Genomic DNA, 12,844 nt, shown 5'->3' with positions numbered 1-12,844 from the left:
GCCTCTCACCGCCAAGCTGGGGCTCCTTTATTCTCAGGGATGGGAGCCACAGAAAAGGCTTTATTTACATGAGGAACCCGGGCCCTAGGACCCCGAGAACAGAGCCACTGGCTTTAGGCATTGGGCCCCTTCTTAGCCCTGCAGGCTCCAAGGCCCCAGTCCAGTTTGGGCAGGCATAAGGAAGGGCTGGCCTTCCACGGCCGGCGCCCCTCCTCCCCCGGAACCGGCCCAAGGCGCCCCCCAAGGCAGACGAGGGCCCCCGGAGATGCGATGGCTCAGGAGAACCAGCAGCCCCGTCTTCACACGGTGACCTCGGCTTTGCTGTTGGTGCTCAGGTGCCGGGGTCCGCGGCCCACGCTGCCGTAAAGGCCAGGGGGCTGCGGGCTGAAGGCCTCGGGGAGCTTCTCCACGCTGAACTGGCGCCGGGGCGCATGGCCAGGCCGCCGGGGTGCGGGGGAGGCCTGAGCCACCAGGTGGCCGCGGGGGGCGGGCCGGGCCTGGCGGCCAGCGACCCAAGCCTTGTAGTGGCCCGACCGGGCAAGGCCGGCGGGGGGCGCGTAGCCCGGCGGGGCCCAGGGGCAGGCGTCGAGCAGCGCGGGCAAGTCCTCGCGCGGCCGCGGGACCCGCGCCGGGAGGGTCAGCGGGGCAGGGTCGGTCGCGGGAAAACGCTGGTAGAAGTCCTGTGGGGTGGCTTCTGCGGGGACAGCGGGGACGAGCCAGGGAGCGAGGTCAGCCCCCGGAGGCAGGGCCCGAGCGACTCCGGGGATGGGGTAGGGAGAGGCCAGGCCGCAGGGGCGGGGCCTCAGCTTCTTTGGGCGGAACAGGGCGGGGTCAGGCCTCGGGGGCGGGGCCCCGGCGGCTTGGGGGCGGGGCAGGCCGGGGACCCGCCGTGGGACTCGCGGGTCTCCACGCCCCGGGCTCGAGCTCGGGGCCGCCGTGAGGCACTACCCGGGTGGCCTGGTGAGGGGACGGGAGGCCGAGGCGCGGGAGCCGACTGGCTGCGTAGGCGCGATAAGGAAGCTGGCTGGAGCGCCGACCCGCAAGGCTGGGAGCCGCGGAACTGCAACCGGGACCCCGAGCCTTGCTGTAATCTGGGAGCTTAGATACCGGGGGTGCGGCGCCCCGCGCTCCCCGCACAGGGCTCCCCAGCCACTCACCTGCGGCCTTGAGCCCGGCTGCCTTGAGGGTGGCGTACTTGGCGAAGTCGGGCTGCAGGGTCATGCTGCCACCGCCCTGCAGCCTGGGGCCGCGCGGGGGTCCCGGTGTGGCTGACCCCAGGGGCACGTTGTTGGGGCGCTTCTTATCTGGAACGGGAAAGGGAAGGTGAGGCCCGGCCTGCTGGCTGGAGGACACTCTCCACCGGCACTAGCACTCTTTGTCCTCGCCCCAGCTGCTGTTCAAGGAGAGCTGGTGCGGTGGCTCCTTGGGGGAGACGGAGAGAGGAACCTGAGAGGAGCCCGACTCTCCTCTCCGGTGCCTGGGGCAGGGGCCTGGCTCCGAATAACGTGGGTGACAGCAGCCAGCCCTGAGCGGCTGTGGCCCAGTGGATGACGCCCCGGCATGTTCAGCCTGGGCCAGGCGCTGCGTCCCAGGACCTGCTTCTCATGAGATGGAGTTAAGGTCTGAGAATCAGAACCCATAGGGGGGGAGGAGGGGTGTTGTCTCACCAACAAGAGACCAAGAGGGAGGCTCCAGCCTGGAGAAAAAGGCCCACAGGAGTCCACAGGTTGGTGCCAGGCAGTCCCCTGGGGTATGGAGCCAAGGCCTAGAGCCACAGCCTGAGCCAGGGATCCCTGAGTCTGGACCCTTCCTCTCCGAGTCCCTGTGACTGGAAGTTGCAGGACACCAAGCGGGTCTCCCTTCACTAAGGGGAGCTGACCGGCTTGCCCAGCCACCAGTCAGCTAAGAGCCTCTTCCCTCTCAGCCCCTGCCTTCTGCTCCTCCCAGGCCCTGTGCCCGTCCCCCAGCTTACACACCTGTGTTGTTGGGGGAGCTCCGGGGGAGGCCATCACCCATCTGCACCTGGACACAGCTGCCCAGAGGTGGGCCCAGGGGTGGAGGCAGTGGCTCCTGGGGGTCCGGCTGCTTCAGAAGTTCTGTGAGTGTCCTGTGGGAAAGAGGCATGAGAAGCAGCCCTCCCAACCTCCTCCTTCCCCACTGGCCAGGCGGGGCCTAGCCAAGGTCAGCCGCCCCACTCTGTCACTCTTTCAACCTCTACGGGCCTCCCTTCTGTCCTGTGGTTGATCTCGCACATCTAGTTTCCACATCTGGTTCCCCCAACCTGGCCACTTCCAGGGCAGGTCAGGAAACTCTAACGGGGTCACCCTGCTTCTCAAAGACTCCCCCGCTCCCAGGGTCCATTCATCAAGACCTGCGGGGTTGGGCCTCCCCTCCCCCACGAAATCTCTGCAGGTGTACCAGGTGTACCAGGCCCCTGGATTTGGCCCGCGCCGGCGCCCTGTGCCAACAATTCTCCTCCATCTCCTCCCGCAAAATTCCTACTCATTCTTCAAACCCCACCAGAATCCCTCCTCTTCCAGGAAGCCTTCTTTACCTGCCAACCTAACTCCCTTCCTGCAGCAGGGGCTTCTGCTGGGTCCTGGGACAAAGCTGCCACACAGGCACAGAAGGCAGGACAAATAGATAAAGGGTGGGAGGAGCCAGGAGATCCCAGAGTGGCAGCCCCGCACCCAAGACTCTGTGACCTTGGGCGGCCACCTCCCTGGTACCAGGACACCCAGTCCCACCCAGGCGTGATGGCATCTGACTGAGCCTTCCCTGCAGACTGCCAGACCCGGCCTCCCACCCAGTTGCCTTTGGTGCCCAGAATTCATGGTTTTCTTCTGGCGCAGTCTGGCCCTCCCTCCTTCTGGGGCTGGGGGCTCAAACGGCTGAAGCACGGAGAAGCACTCTAGAGGTGGGCCCTCCGGGGTAGGTGCTGTTTGGGGGCAAAGTGGCAGGAGCTGATCGTCACACCCCACCCACTCCTCTGCTCTGCGCCGGCTCTCCCAAACACCTGAGTGATTGCCATGCAGGGGGCCGGGGGGGGGGGCGGCAGGGGTCCAGCACACAGCCACACATGAGCTTAAGCTGGGCTCCAGACCTCTCTGGAGAAGCAGAAACAGCGCACATGGGAGCTGGAGCCCAGACAGAGGAAGGGACTGGCCTAGGCCACACATCACATCCCGGGTGGCCATATCTTTCCGAAGCATCACCAGACCCGCTTCTCCATGCCCTGTGGAGAAGTGGGCTCTAGGGGCAACGTGTGTGCTAGGTGGCCCAGCCACCCCTCCCTCTGCACCCTCACGGCCCTCAGCTCCGCTACCCCACTCTCAGTCAAGGCGCTGTCTTCTCCTTGCCCAGCATGAGGGGCTCCGAGCTCAGGACCGGCCCCCGCCGCATCCAGGACCCGGGATGAGCGCCTCAGCGTTGCGGCCACGGAGCCAGGGTTCCACTCCCAGCTCTGCCCTGCAGCTGTCCGGGAGACAGGGGTGCTGGGGAGTGCCTAGGAAGCCCTCATCCCCTGCCCCTGAAGTCTAGGAGGCGGAAAGCATCCACACCTGGCCTACCCAGGCACGGGGGCGTCTCTCTATTGTCACCTCTAATACCAGCCTGTCACATACCCAAGGGAGCCCAGATCTGGGTGAGGAGGGCACAGGCCCCAACACATGGTGGGGGGCACGTGAGCATGTCAGCGTGGGGGTAGAGTTCCAGGGCAAGGACACAGAGTCCCCATTAGAGCTGAGACCCCACCTGTAGACCCCACTTCCCACAAAGCTCAGACTCAGCTAGCACCTGTCCTGGCCTCAGCAACAACGAATCTGTGTCCCCCACATTTCCAGCGCCTTCCTACACCAGGAGAGACGCTGACCCCTGTCGGGGATGGGATGGGTTGTGTATGGAGTGGAGCGGGGTGGCGGGAGGCCTTCTCCCCAGGGAAAGAAGGTCAGGCCTGAGTCACAGCTATGGGGGTGGGGTGGAAGGGAGGGGGGAGTGGGGAGAGAAGCAGGAGGGGAGAGACCCAAGAGAGCTACAGAAAATGCCCCTTCCCTTCCCTCCGATGGGGGACCGAGACGGCCATCGCTATATCAGCCTACGCTACCCCGAACTAGTGGGTCTCAGGCTCCAGGCCCCCTCTCTGGGGTGCGCGGTCGTGGTGCCCTCTGTCCAGGGCGACCAGCCCTCCCGCCCACTCCGGAGGAGGCGGGAGCCTCGGGGGAGGAGGGCTCAGCACCCAGCTCCCTCCGGAAGGTCAAGGGGAGACGGTATCAGCTGTCTCCCTCCACGAAGTGGGGGTGGGGGGAGTAACAGACCTGGAGACAGAAACAGGAAGGAAAACCCAGGAGGAGGGGGATGCCGAGAGGACGAGAGTTTCCAGACGGGCGGGAAGGATGAAGGAGGGCGAGGGGGCGCCCACCGGTCGGGAAGGACCGTCCAGGCGCGGCGGGCGGGGGACCCCGGGCCCGGGGCTGGCGCGCGCTCACCTGGTCACCGTGCGCCGCGCGCGCGGGCTGTGCGCCCTCTCCAGGCCCAGGCGCGCCCCGATGCCGGCCAGCACCAGCAGCGCAGCGACGCCGCACACCGCGTAGACGGCCGTGTGGCTGCGCTCGCGGCCCGGGTCCCGGGGCGCGGCGGCGTCGCGGGCACGCGCGGGTGGCCGGCCCGTCTGCACCCAGGCCGGCGTGTCGTAGTTGGAGCAGCGGCTCTGGTCGAGGCGCCGCGGCCCGTCGTGGCAGCAGAAGCGGTAGCCGCACGTGCCGCAGCAGAAGCTGTAGGCGCCGGAGCTGCAGTTGAAGGGCGGGTCCCACTGGCCCATCACGTCGTAGTAGCCGCGGCAGCGGTCGCCCCCGGCCGGGGCCGCCGTGCCGGGCTCCTCCGCGGGCTCCTGCGCCTCGGGGGCCCCCGCGCGGCCCGACGGCGGCCGCGCCAGCAGCAGCGCCAGCCCGAGCGCGAGCCGGAGCCCCGGCGGGCCGCCGCCGCCGCCCCGCAGCCCCCGCGCCCCGGCCCGCTCCATCGGGCCCGCGCCTTCGGCTACAGCGGCCCGCGCATGGCGGCGCGCCGCGGCTCCCTGCCGCCCGGCCTCCGGGCCCGCTCCTCGGCGCCCTCAGGGACCGCGCGGGCCCCGCCGCCCGGGCGCCGGCTGCGGCGGACGCCTCCTCGCCGGTCACCTTCCTCCTCGGACCCCGGACCCCGGAGCCGGGTGGCCACGGCCCAGAGCTCGCGGGGCCGCCCCTCCGGTGGGCGCGTCCCCCGCCGACTCACTTCGGAGCCGAGCCCGCGGTCCTCACTCTGGGACGCCCCCCGGGGCCCGGCGGCCAGTCCTCGCCCGCGCGCGGTCCCCGGCCTCTCCCCGGCCTGGCGGGCGTGCGAGGCCCGGGCCTAGCGGGGGCGGCGGGCCGCCCGACTCCGCTGCCTTCCCGCCGCCCGCTCCGCGCTGCCCGCGCTCTGGCTGCGGCTCGGGCTCCGCGCGGGCTCGGGCGGGCGGGGGAGGGAGGGAGCGAGGGGAGGAGGGCGGGCGGGCGCGAGGCAGAGCCGGGGGAGGAGCGCGGCTGCCGCGAGGGGAGGGAGGGGGCGCGGCAGGGCCCGCACCGCCGGGGCGCCCCCGCGGGGACCCTCCCCGAAACATTCCTCGGAACTGGGGGCTCCAGGGCCTTCAGCTGACGCTCTCAGGACTGTTACTTCGGACTCAGGCCCGCGTGAGTGCGCCTCGGTTGTACAGGTGCGGGGACTTAGGGGACAGAGAGGTCCCGGGAGGGTCGTTGCGGCTCCCACCCCTTCCCCTTCCTTCCCATCCTCTCCGTCAGTTCTGGCCAGGACAGAGTGTGACAGGTGGCAGGCCCTTTCCCCGCTCTGCGCCTCGATTTTCCCGCCTCTCGAATGGGAGGGAAACCCCGAGCAGAGCCGCGCCACAGAGCCAAGTGCGGGTCGTCTCTGCGCCGCCTGGAACGCAGCGTTACCCCTGGGCCGTGCGCCCTGGTCCCCAAACCTCTTGGACCCCGGATTGGGGCCCTGGGGTGTCCCCACTTCTACGGCGATGGGCATGGCCTGGTCCGCGTCCTTCCGGGATCTCTTTGCTATTCCAGGTGTGGCGGGGAGGAGATTGGGCTGGACCCTGACTCCGCTGCGGGGGGCGCGGCCGGGCCAGGGGGCGGGGCCATCAGCGGACCCTCCGCTCGGCCCCGCGAAGGACGCTCAGGTGCCCCCCGCCAGCCCCGGGAGAAGGGGGAGGAAGGCGGTTAGGAACTTGGGCTTAGCACGGAGCCTTTCCATGGTGTTTTCGAAGCTGAGTTTAACTGGAAAATGTGACAGATCCGGGGCGCCTTACTTCTCTCGGCCTCAGTTTCTCATCTTAACATCAAAAACGCTTCGGGGAGGTGGGTGGTGGGCAGATTCATAATCCACCCCTTCGAGGAGGCAGGAGCCAGTACGGTGCCTCCCACTGTCCAGAGGGGAGCACCAGGAGAACAAGGGCTGGGCGTCCACTGCGTCCCAGTGTTCCCGCACCGCGTCGTATCTGCTGCATGAATGAATGATGCATGAACGAATGATGTGACTTTAGCGTCTAGTTTTTGTAAGATTTAGGCTCCTAGGCTCCCCTTTGCATGGTGTCTTCACTCAGCGACTGGGATCAGCTTATAAAAATGGAGGAAGTAGAGGGAGGAAGGAGAAGGATTTACATTTAAAGGAGGATCAAGTCCGTGTGTTGTGGAGATGAGGGGCTGACAGGCTAATTTCAGGTATTAATGCCTAAAGGCCCTCCCTCCTCGGGGTCATTCCTCCTGCCCTGTCCAGAGATAGCTTGCTCCCTCCTCCTCCCCATACAACACTCTTCTGATCCGTCTCAGAATACCCTACCCCGTTAGAAGACTATCACAATTTTAGAGCCAAAGAAAATAGATGAGCAAAGCAATGAAGTGAAATTGCCTTAATCCCATCACCAGGGACAACTGAGGCTAAAATAAGCCCCACTTTACATACTGTTTTTTAGTGACTCGTTTTTTAGTTTACTTTGTGCTGTCAAACTTTCCATTTGTTATTCTGTTTAGAACTTAGTTGCTATATTCCTGGTGCAGCCATTCTTGGTCCCTGGGGGCCCGGGTTGGGGGTGTTGTCCTAGAAAGGGACTCCATGGCACAAACGGTCCGGTTTGTATCAGTGTCCCCACCAGGGCTCTGAGGGGAACTGCTTCTTCCCCTTTTCTCACCCTATGGCTGGACACTAGATTTAAGAGGCTTGTCTCTGTCCCCCTGGGACTGTGGCCTCATCCCAGGTAGGATCGCCCTACTGGGCCCAGACCTTCCAATGCTCCTCCCTGGGTTATGTCCCTTCCCCAGGCCACCACCCCCCCCTTTTTTTTAATATTTTATTTATTTATTTGACGGAGGGAGAAAGATCACAAGTAGGCAGAGCAGCAGGCAGAGAGGGGGGAAGCAGGCTCCCTGCTGAGCAGAGAGCCCCATGTGGGGCTCCATCCCAGGACCCTGAGGTCATGACCTGGGCCAAAGGCAGAGGCTTAACCCACTGAGCCACCCAGGTGCCCCCCAGACCCCTCTCTTACCCTACTGTCCCAGCACCATTGGGTGCCCCGCTGAGATTCCAGCCCCTGTTGCTGCCATCAGGTCCACTTATATCTATATGTGTATATAATATATGGTTATAGATCATATATATCATATACAGGTGATATATATGATCGTTTGTCCATTGAAGGAGCTGGATCCCAAATTACAGCCCCTCGCCCGCCAGTGGATGTCCAGCCTCCAGCTCCTCCCCACATCCATGGCTTCCTCCTGGTCTCGGTCTGGTTCAGTGGTCAGCCAGTAACCATAGATGCCCACATCTACCAGGCCAATGCCAGACACTTATGCCCTCTCAGTATTAACACAGAGCCTGGGGGCAGGCGGTGGGGGGGGGGGGGGACCAATGCAGAGACAGATCAGGGCTGACTGACTGAACCTGGGATCTGGCCATTCATTCGGCTGGCGCTGCCCCTCGGGTGCCTGACCATTTGCTGACCATCTAGAAATGGAGCAGCCCAGCCAAGAAGTGACCCCTTGGCCCAGGCTACCCTCCCTGGACCCTAGGGTCTTTCTCCTCAGTAAGGTACCAGAGCACACACGTCTCTGGGCTCCTCTGCCTGCCCCCCGCCAAGCCTGTGTCACCAAAAATCGCCCATTGATCCAGGCTTAAAATAACCCCTGGCATCTGCAGCGGGCCCCACAGGGCGGGCAGAGGAGCCGCGTCTCTGTGCCTGAAGGGCACCCGCCCCGCCCCCAGCTCTGAGCGCTGGCAGCTTGAGTGTGAGGGTGTCTGCGTGTGCTTCCAAATGTGAGCGAGAGTGCATGTCTGGGGGCAGCCTGGTTATAAGCCCTTCCTTCCACCATGGACATGTGCGTGCACGTGTGTGTGTGTGGGTGTGCGTACCCCTGGGCACACGTGTTCTTCCTTCACGTTTGAATCCTTGCCTGGTGCCCAGCTCTGGCTGTGCGAGGCTCAGGGTCCTGAGAGGTCATGGACATTAGGGAAAGCCCCCGGGAGGGGCCTCAGTGTCCCCATTTTAGACTGAAGGTCAGTGACCAGTCTGCCCAGCCCTGGGCCAGGGAATTTGGGATTTCCTAAAGACAAACCCAAGACCCAGAGAGCGGAAATGGCTTGCTGTAACTGGCGCACAGCCAGGAAGGACCAGGGTCTGACTTGGAACCTGAACTGTGAGTCTCAAGCCTATTTCTGACCAGTTTAATACAAAAAAGAGAGCAGCTGGAAGTTCTGGCCCAGAGGCCAGGCAAGTGTTCCTACAGCCCGAGAACACACACCATGCCTGACGATGCCTGATGTGCCCCGACTCCTACAGGAGCCCCCTGTTCCCAGCCCCAGGCTGTTCCCTGTCCCCAGAATGCCTTTCCAGCCCCTCACAAGGACGGCGCCTACTAATCCTTCGTTTTGGAGAGAGAGTAAGGCGTGTTGGGATTCCCGCTCTAATAGGACAAGCCAATCTTTCTAGGCCTGTGTTCTTTCAGCTGGCACCCCTCTGGCCGGGCTGCAGGGAGAAGCCAGTCCCCCCCAAACCCCATGGAGAAACACGCAGATACATGCTGTGCCGTGGGAGCTCCCACCTCCACGGCGCTGAGACGGTGATTGCCATGGTGGGTGCCATCCGTAAGCCTCCACGGTCCCATTCCCAAGCCCATTTTGCTTCCATTTCTTCCGTGATAGAGGGCTGCCCAAACAGCAGAGGTTCTCGAGAAAGATGGACTCCCTGCTGGCACCGATGCCTGTGCCAGTGCCGGGAGCAGGTCGGGAGGGGGGGGGGGCGCACGGCTCCTTTGTCTCCCTGAAAGGCAGTTTGTGACTCAGGCTCCAGCGGCCTGTGGAAGGGAGGGGGCACCCAGGCTGAGGTCCCGAGGGAGCAACATGGGGTGGGGGGAAGGGATGCTGGGAGCAGGGGCTTAGCCTCCAGTCCCAAATCCTGGAGCGCCCTCTCCCCGGAGCTCCCCTCCCCTGCCTCGGGGAGTCGCTGCAGACATCACAGCTGGAATTCCCTGATTAACACCCCCCGCCCCCAGAGTCTCTCCCTTCAGGACCTTCCAAAGGCCCCAGTGAATATGCAGATCTGGACTGGCCACTAAGTCCCTACGCCGGGAACAGACTCAGAGAGGACAGAGCTCAGCGGAGGCCACACAGCGCGTCCCCCAACCCGGCACAGTAACCCCCCACCCCACCCCCGGCCCGCCGGCCTGCCGGTTCCTGGACACAATTCTGAGGTCAGCTCCCAGCCCACAGCGTTTTTTGCGCCCCTCGACATAGACGCCTCGCTCCAAAGCCGGGGCCATGCCCTGCATCTGGCCCGGGACGCTCGTGAGGACCGGAACCCCGCGTGAGGGTTTGGAGAAGGTTCTGGTGGTCTGGGTCCCGCCGCTCGTCGGGGGCCGCCCTTTCTCCTCGCCCCTTGGCCTTCAAGCCCCTCCTTCTACTTGCCCCGGCCCCGCCCCTTTCCGACTCCCCGGGGGCTCCGTGTCCTTCAGCCCCGCCTCCCTCCCGACCCCGCCGGCAGCCGCGCCTCCAGCCGCGTCCTCGCCCGCTCGGTCCTGCGGCCCCGCTCCCGCCGCTCGGCCGCTTCGGGTCTAGGTGCCTCCTGCTGGGCTGACCGCGGCAGCTGCGGAGCTGGACGTTCGCCTGCCCCGGAGTCATCTCCTGGATCTCAGATTCTCGGCAGCTCAGGGGAGATGGAGGAGATGTCCAGAGGCGCTCTGGGCCCCGGGACCCCTGTAGCGTTGCCTGGGCCGTTTCCCCGCCCTACAGAGTCCCGGGAAAGTGGGTGGGCCTGGAACAGGGACATCCGTGCCCTCCCCGCTCCTCCCCCACCCTCCTTCCGCGGGACCCCAGGCCGTCGATCCTACCCCACCCCCACCGCCACCCCCGGGTCGGGACCTGGCCGCTGGGGAGCAGGTACAGACTGGAGGGAGGGCAGATTCCTGCTCTGGGTGGGCAAGAATGGGACCTCAGCCACCCAAAAAAGAGCAAATGGGAGTGAGTTCCCACTCTGCGCCCAGAGGAGTGCCAGAGGGGTCTGGTGAGACACTAAATGGTGGGGTTGGAGAAGCACCTGGGGTTCCCTGAGGAGGGATGCCCCCCATGAGCCGAGGGACAGGCAGGAGCGCAGGAAAGGTTGTGACAGCCCCACCGGGCACTCTGAGGTCAGGGTACCCACCTGTCCAGCTCCTCCGCCCCTGCGCCCTGCTTCTTGAGCCTTTTGCGCCCGCCCTCTCCTCTGCACCTTTGCACACAGTCCCCTGGACCAGGAATGCCTATTCTCCACTCCATTCCTGCAGGGAAAGTGGGCAAGGCTCAGGGTGTACTTCCTACCGTCCAAAGCACTTCCTGGACGCTGGTCAGTCAAACCCCCCCTGCCCGGGGCAGGGATCGCCGTGTCCTGTCGTTATGTCCTGCTCCTTCTCTCCCATTGGACCAGGACCTAATGGCAGGGCCGGAGGCTGACCTCCAAGCATTGCCCAGAATGGCGCTGGCCCAGAGCAGGTGTGTTTGGATCTGATGTGCCCAACAGAGCAGTAAACAAATGGGTGAGTGGCAGGAGTGGGAACTGCCGGGACCAGAGCCTCAGACCAGCTCTGGGAAACTCACTTCCCGGAGGAATTTCCGAGGGCTGGTGACTCCGGGCAGGAAGTGTCTCCATCCCAGGGAAAGGAGGCGGAGGCCCTCTAGGGTGAAGACCCTTCTACTTGCCACATGACCTCTTTCATCTCGAAGGCGGCTTGGCCCTTGGGCTCCACTTCGGAGATGAGGAGGCAGGCTCAGAGGGAAGGGCTGTGTGGGGCTGTCCCTGGCGAGACCTCGGGAGGCAAGGGGTCAGGTCTCTCCTCCCGGGCCTCCCCAGCTGGGCCGCCCCACCCCCACCCTGACGGGCTGCTGGGCAGGAAGTGAAAGGTGCCTGCAGGAAGCCCCAGGAGGAACTGAGACTTGAGCCAGCCCTGCCTCCACCTGCCCGGGCCCTGGGGACCTCAGGGAAACCAGAGCCTCCTTCAGGAAAAACTGGCCAGAAACCCAGACTGGGGGGAGGGGGAGCTGCCTCCCTCGGTCTCCACCCCAACCAGCAGTTCTTCCAAAGTCTATCTTGGGTCCCTTTTAAAGCAAAAAGAGACCAGTTGGGGAGAAACATCTTTGAGGAGTGACGAAAGCAAGTAGTCAAGCCCGGAATGGATTCCTGGAGTCCGTCGCCCCCAAGGAGGGCACCTGGGCCAGTGACCTTCTGGACAGGGGCGCGGGGCAGGGCCGGGAGCCTCTCTAGCCCAGCTCTACCACGGTGGGCAGACTGTAGCTTGGGCCAGATCCTCTCACCTCCAGGGCCTCTTTTTTCCTATCTGCAGAATGGGACATCTAATCCCTGTTCTCGGACATGAACTAACTGGTCCAGATTTTTAGGAAATCAGTTCAACCCACAGGGGCCATAAAAGAACTCAGGCAAAGATTTAGGTCAAGATAGGCAGCGCTACCCCAGCTACAGTAGTAAAAGCTCAAAACAACCAAGTACTCAAGTGCAAACCTTTACAAATGTTGAAAACCAGACAAAACTCACCAAATATGACAGCCAAGGTACGAATTTATGCGTGTAAAATGAGTACAAGTCACTCAGGCTTATGGGTCATTTCTCCATAGACTCCACCCTGGGTCACTGCCCTGAACTTTCCAAAGCGTTTACAAAGTATTTGTCTCGATTTTTTTCTAATTAAAAAAAAAAAAAAACTTTTTAAAAAGCGAACAAGGGATGGCTGGGGGGCTCAGTCGGTTAGGCGTCTGACTTGGGCTCAGGTCATGATCTCAGGGTCCTGGGTTGGTGTCCGCGCTCCATGGGGGGGCTCCCTGCTCAGTGGGGAGTCCGCTTCTCCCTCTCCCTCTGCCCTTGCCCCACACTCATCCTCTTTGTCTCTCTCCAATGAATAAATAAAACCTTTTAAAAAAAGGAAAAAAGTGAACAAATACCCACGCACCTCCTCCAGGTGCTGTCCTTAAGATCAAAAGCTGTGACTTCATTGAAGGCTTCTTAGAAAACACTTCCTGGGACCCAGAGCCAGAGACTGGAACCCCCTGAGTGGTGGGGTCCTTTCCCGGGGGCTGCGGGAGACTGACCCCCTCGTTGCCCACGCCTCCCCCCGCCTCTGCTCCTGGTTCTTCTCCAAGGAACCTTCCTTCTGTTATTTGCCAAGTCTTCTCCCTCTCTGGGTCTGTTTCCTTATCTGTAAAATGGTGGGGTGTGGACAAGGAACTTTTCGGGTTCTTTCAAGTCCTTCTCCTCGGATGGCGACAGGCCTGGAGAAACACTTTGCATCCA

General features: G+C 63.5%; 1 protein-coding gene across 1 annotated transcript; it reads right to left on the bottom strand.

The window, feature by feature from the left end:
• Positions 1–5,014, bottom strand: SHISA8 (shisa family member 8; the record flags this gene model as incomplete). Its single annotated transcript, XM_080812168.1, has 4 exons — positions 1–694; positions 1,158–1,304; positions 1,977–2,107; positions 4,485–5,014. The coding sequence occupies 4 exons, from the start codon at positions 5,012–5,014 to the stop codon at positions 300–302; spliced, it is 1,203 nt and encodes a 400-aa protein (XP_080668294.1). The 3' UTR covers positions 1–299.
• Positions 5,015–12,844: the final 7,830 nt, after the last annotated feature.

Source organism: Martes martes, assembly GCF_963455335.1.
Source record: "Martes martes genome assembly, chromosome: 8".
NCBI lineage: Eukaryota > Metazoa > Chordata > Mammalia > Carnivora > Mustelidae > Martes > Martes martes.
This window is presented reverse-complemented; position numbering and strand designations above follow the sequence as displayed.